At 40.5% G+C, this 4,308-nt stretch overlaps 1 protein-coding gene across 5 annotated transcripts in view; it reads left to right on the top strand.

Annotated features, from left to right (window-relative positions):
• The window catches only part of csnk1a1 (casein kinase 1, alpha 1), a 40,482-nt gene that overhangs the window by 31,126 nt on the left and 5,048 nt on the right, over positions 1-4,308 (top strand). For 2 of the 5 annotated variants that reach the window (XM_008280912.1, XM_008280909.1), the window contains 3 exons: positions 606-680; positions 769-875; positions 2,207-2,355. In XM_008280912.1, the coding sequence (XP_008279134.1) occupies positions 606-680; positions 769-875; positions 2,207-2,355 (331 nt within the window). Of the gene's footprint in view, positions 1-605; positions 681-768; positions 876-2,206; positions 2,361-4,308 lie in introns of those variants that run through there. The other 3 variants (XM_008280913.1, XM_008280910.1, XM_008280911.1) reach the window with 2 other exon arrangements.

Raw genomic sequence — 4,308 nt, 5'->3', positions numbered from 1 at the left:
AAAAAAAACAAAGACGGGTGGTGAAATCCCCCCAGTTTGACCAAATTTCCTTAAACTTAGACTGAAGTAGTTTTGGGTGGATCCCTTTAAACTGGCAAAGTTTCATTGAAATCGGTGAGATGGCATGTGCCACCCCCGCCTGGTCCTATCGTGGATGCACTCTTAAATGGGAAATAATTTTATCATAAAAATGAAAAGAAATAATATTGACCTTTTATAACGGATTAGGCAGGTATAACAAGTCGCACCGTGTATTTCTACATAACCTAAATTAAGCATAACAGAGTTCTGGAAGTTCTAAATATTTGTTTGATTACATACTTGGAATCGATCAAATAATAAAATGTAAAAATGTCACACTTTTGTGGTAGTCATTCCTGAGATGTTGTCTTTTAAACATAGCCTCACATTTCTATGAGCCAGAAAACATGTTAAAAGTGGGTTAACTGGCTACGATGTATGAAACTAAAATTAATAAAATGTTAATAATTGTTGTAGACACTGATGTGCTGATGCTGCCAGTGTCTCAGAGGTTCTAAACATCAACACATTTAATTGGCAAAACATTGCTAGTAACATAATGAGTGTTTTTGTGTTTTGTCCAGGCTGCCACAAAGAAGCAGAAGTATGAGAAGATCTCAGAAAAGAAGATGTCCACCCCTGTTGAGGTCCTCTGTAAGGTAAGAACAGATCAAACAGGACAGTGGTCAACAGTCTGCACATCGACTTCACATCCACACAATTCATCTCTATGATGCATGTTTCCAGGGTTTCCCAGCAGAGTTTGCCATGTACCTGAACTACTGCCGTGGCTTGCGCTTTGAGGAGGCTCCAGACTACATGTATCTGCGTCAACTGTTTCGCATCCTCTTCAGGTAAATCCACAGAAGGCAAAACCACTGAGACAGTTTTGATGCCACTATTGATTGAGATCTTGTTTTTTGTAGAAGACCAAATGAACTGTTAATTGTAATGAGAGTTATCCACTCCTCCAGGACATTACTTGCTAACTAAAACACTGTCCTAGGAGCTCATTAGATAAAACAAACTATTACTGTTTTCTAAACAGTTATCTTTGTCTCCGATCACAGTTCAGCCCAAACGTTTTCATAACCATGCCAGATTTTGATTTATAGTGAATTTTGTGGCTGCTGACTACAAGGCTATAAAGCCTTATCCAAGTGCTTCATGTAGCCATTGTGCAAAGTGAAATCAGAAAGTACAAAGAGTTCCACCTTTCAAAAAATCTCAAACTGAGTGGTAGGAGGCCAAAGGTGACCTGCACTAGCAAGAATGATCTGAGAGCCCAGGAGGAATCCAAGGATCACCATCAGGATATCCTGATGAATCATATTAATTCTAGCACCAGCATCTCAAAGGACACACTCCAAAGGGCTTCTGGGCCTAACTGGACATGTTCCCACTCGTTCATTACTTGTTCATTATTTTGGGAGTATAAATACATGAACATAGCAGGGTTTAGGTACAGACTTTAAGTACTGAATGTGTTTCAGCATGTATGAGTACATTTTCTGTACCATGCTGTCCTTTCTTCCTTTCCTCCACCCTCCTGTAAGACTTTTCTTTCTGTTCATCTCTTGCTTCTGTTGCTCATATATAATCTTTTTTTTTCTCACTGTCTGACAGAAAGAAAATAATAAAAAAAATCTGTAAAACATTGTCGCTCTCATTTTTCTGTCATTTTGCAAATAGAAATAATGTTGGTAATCCTGACTGACCTGAAACAGGAAAAGTTTAGTCTGATGTAATCTGAGCCCCTGGGCATCTCTGGGAAGTCAGAAATGAATCAAGCATCACATTCAACCACTACAACTAATGTTTCTGTTCTGGAATGAAAGTAAATAACTATAATCTGACGTCTTATCAAGAAATAATAATGTGCTTTACTATACTTTCAGGGGGGGGTTTGTGTGTGTGTGTTTTTTTGTAAAACAGTAAATTTGAAAATTCATGGATAACAATAATAATTATATTTGAGCATTTAAACCATACTTTGGGTTAAAGAGCTTCTACATACTGGTGTATTAACCATTACAGAAACATTCTAAATAATGTTGGTAATTACCAATGCTGTTCATTTCGGGCAGCTGTGGCATAAACCTGACACTGGGTGGTAGTCTGATGACTTGTTAAGCTCTGTCTGTGTATGCATATGATGTTGACATTGTGTGTTTGTGTGTTGTAGGACTCTGAACCACCAGTATGACTACACATTTGACTGGACCATGCTGAAACAGAAAGCAGCTCAGCAGGGGGCCTCCTCTGGGGGCCAGGGCCAGCAGGCACAAACCCCCACAGGCAAGCAAACTGACAAACCCAAGCCTAACATGAAAGGTTAGTAGCAAACAGCCAAGTGACGTTTTTTACAGACACCAATTGCTCATACATTCATTCAGCATTAAAGACTATTAGATATTGTTTTATTCCCTAACCCATACCCCAGTGCCCCTTTGTTAAAAAATCAAAGAAAAAAGAATACGAATGGCAAATTGGAAATCAGTAGCAAATCATTTCTTCATACATGCTGCAATTATGAAGCCAAACAGCATCATAAGTTGAGGAGGCACCCTAAAAAGAATTGACACAATTGGTCTGTCTTGCAGAGGCAAAGACGTCCTTGGGGAATTTGACTACTAACTTTGCTGCCATGCTATTCTGTTCCTTTGTTGGGGCTTGAAGATGGGCTTTCTCCGCTGTGACACTGTTTTAATACTGACCAAGAGCTCTGATCACACAACTCTGACTTTCCTGCAGTCTTTCCTTCTGAACTTACCCTCTCCACAGTAAATCATCTTCACTGATTGATTGTTTTTCCTTCCTTACTGCACACGTGTTTTCCTGCATTAATGGACTGTAACGTTAATTATCTACATGTCAAGTTGATGGTGAAGCGCTGTGGCTCATTACAAACCATATCCTGGTACTTGTGACATGATTAATGGGTGTGCATGTGATATCACTCCATGTAACTGTATGCAGACATTGAAATGAAGTCGTTTCTGAAGCCTCGGTGCGTTCCCATATGTTATAAAAGACCAAACATTCTGAAAAATGTAAAGTACTGTTTTGTAATTGACTTAGAAGTCCTGCTCACAAACAATCCATGTACAAGTTGTGAAAGCAGAGAGAGGCAAGCAGTTTTCAAGAGGCCTCATATCGGTGAACAACCAAGCATGTGGTCATTTTAAAGGCATCGTCTCTTAACTGATGGCTCACAGTGCTGTTCTGAGTAAGTTGCAGGTGTCTGTGTGGTGAAAAGACAAAGATGATGGGGAGAAGTTTGACTTTTTAACTACGTTTTAATTTTAAAGGATGTCATTTCCAGGGCTGCAAGGTGAATCAGTGGTTAGCACCGGTGCCTCGCAGCTGGAAGGTCACCGGTTGGCGTCCCGGTGAGGCCACCCAGGATCTTTCTGTGTGGGGCCTCCATGTTCTCCCCGTGCAGCGTGGGTTCTCCCCAGGTCTCCGGCTTCCTCCCACAGTCCAGAAACATGTTGAGGTTAATTGGTGATTCTAAATTGTCCATAGGTGTGAATGTGAGTGTACTTGGTTGTCTGTCTCTAAGTGTAGCCCTGTGATAGACTGATTACCTGTCCAGGTGAACCTGCCTTCACTCTGAGTCAGCTGGGATAGACTCCATGACCCTAGTGAGGATTAAGTTGTAGAGATGACGGATGGATGGATGTGTTTTCCATGAAGCAAGCACATTTATGTAGCCATCTGCTGGCAATGTTGTCAACCAAAACTGATGTTGCCACATTGGTAGTGTTTGTAAGCATGGCGATTCAAAAAATATTACCCAACTATTTTAAAAATGGGTTTTCTTACACTGATGACAAAAACCAGGACCAAAACCTCAGTGTGCTGGTTGCAACACTGGCACACGAAAACATGAACATCTCAAAAACGACAAACTAAATACTAAATTTGTGTAAAACTGTTAAATCTCCATTGTAAAGAATAGTAAGTCAGTAGGCAACTGCCAAACCCAGCTGTCTTTGGAACCCTGTAGCTCTGGCATAGTTTATAGCAGAAACTTGATTCAGTTTAAACAGGTCACAAGGCTTTGGTGTTATTCATCTGAAGCTGTGTTTGATGTCTGTTGCTGTTTTTACACAGTCGCAGTTTGGGTTTGATGCACTCTTTCGAAAATCTTGAATTTTCCTTTGGGTGGATGATGTCAATTGTGACATTCCATCCATCCATCCATCCATCCATCCATCCATCCATCCATCCATCCATCCATCCATCCATCCATCCATCCATCCATCCATCCATCCATCCATC

This window comes from Stegastes partitus, unplaced genomic scaffold (assembly GCF_000690725.1).
Source record: "Stegastes partitus isolate 25-593 unplaced genomic scaffold, Stegastes_partitus-1.0.2 Scaffold213, whole genome shotgun sequence".
Classification (NCBI taxonomy): domain Eukaryota; kingdom Metazoa; phylum Chordata; class Actinopteri; family Pomacentridae; genus Stegastes; species Stegastes partitus.
This window is presented reverse-complemented; position numbering and strand designations above follow the sequence as displayed.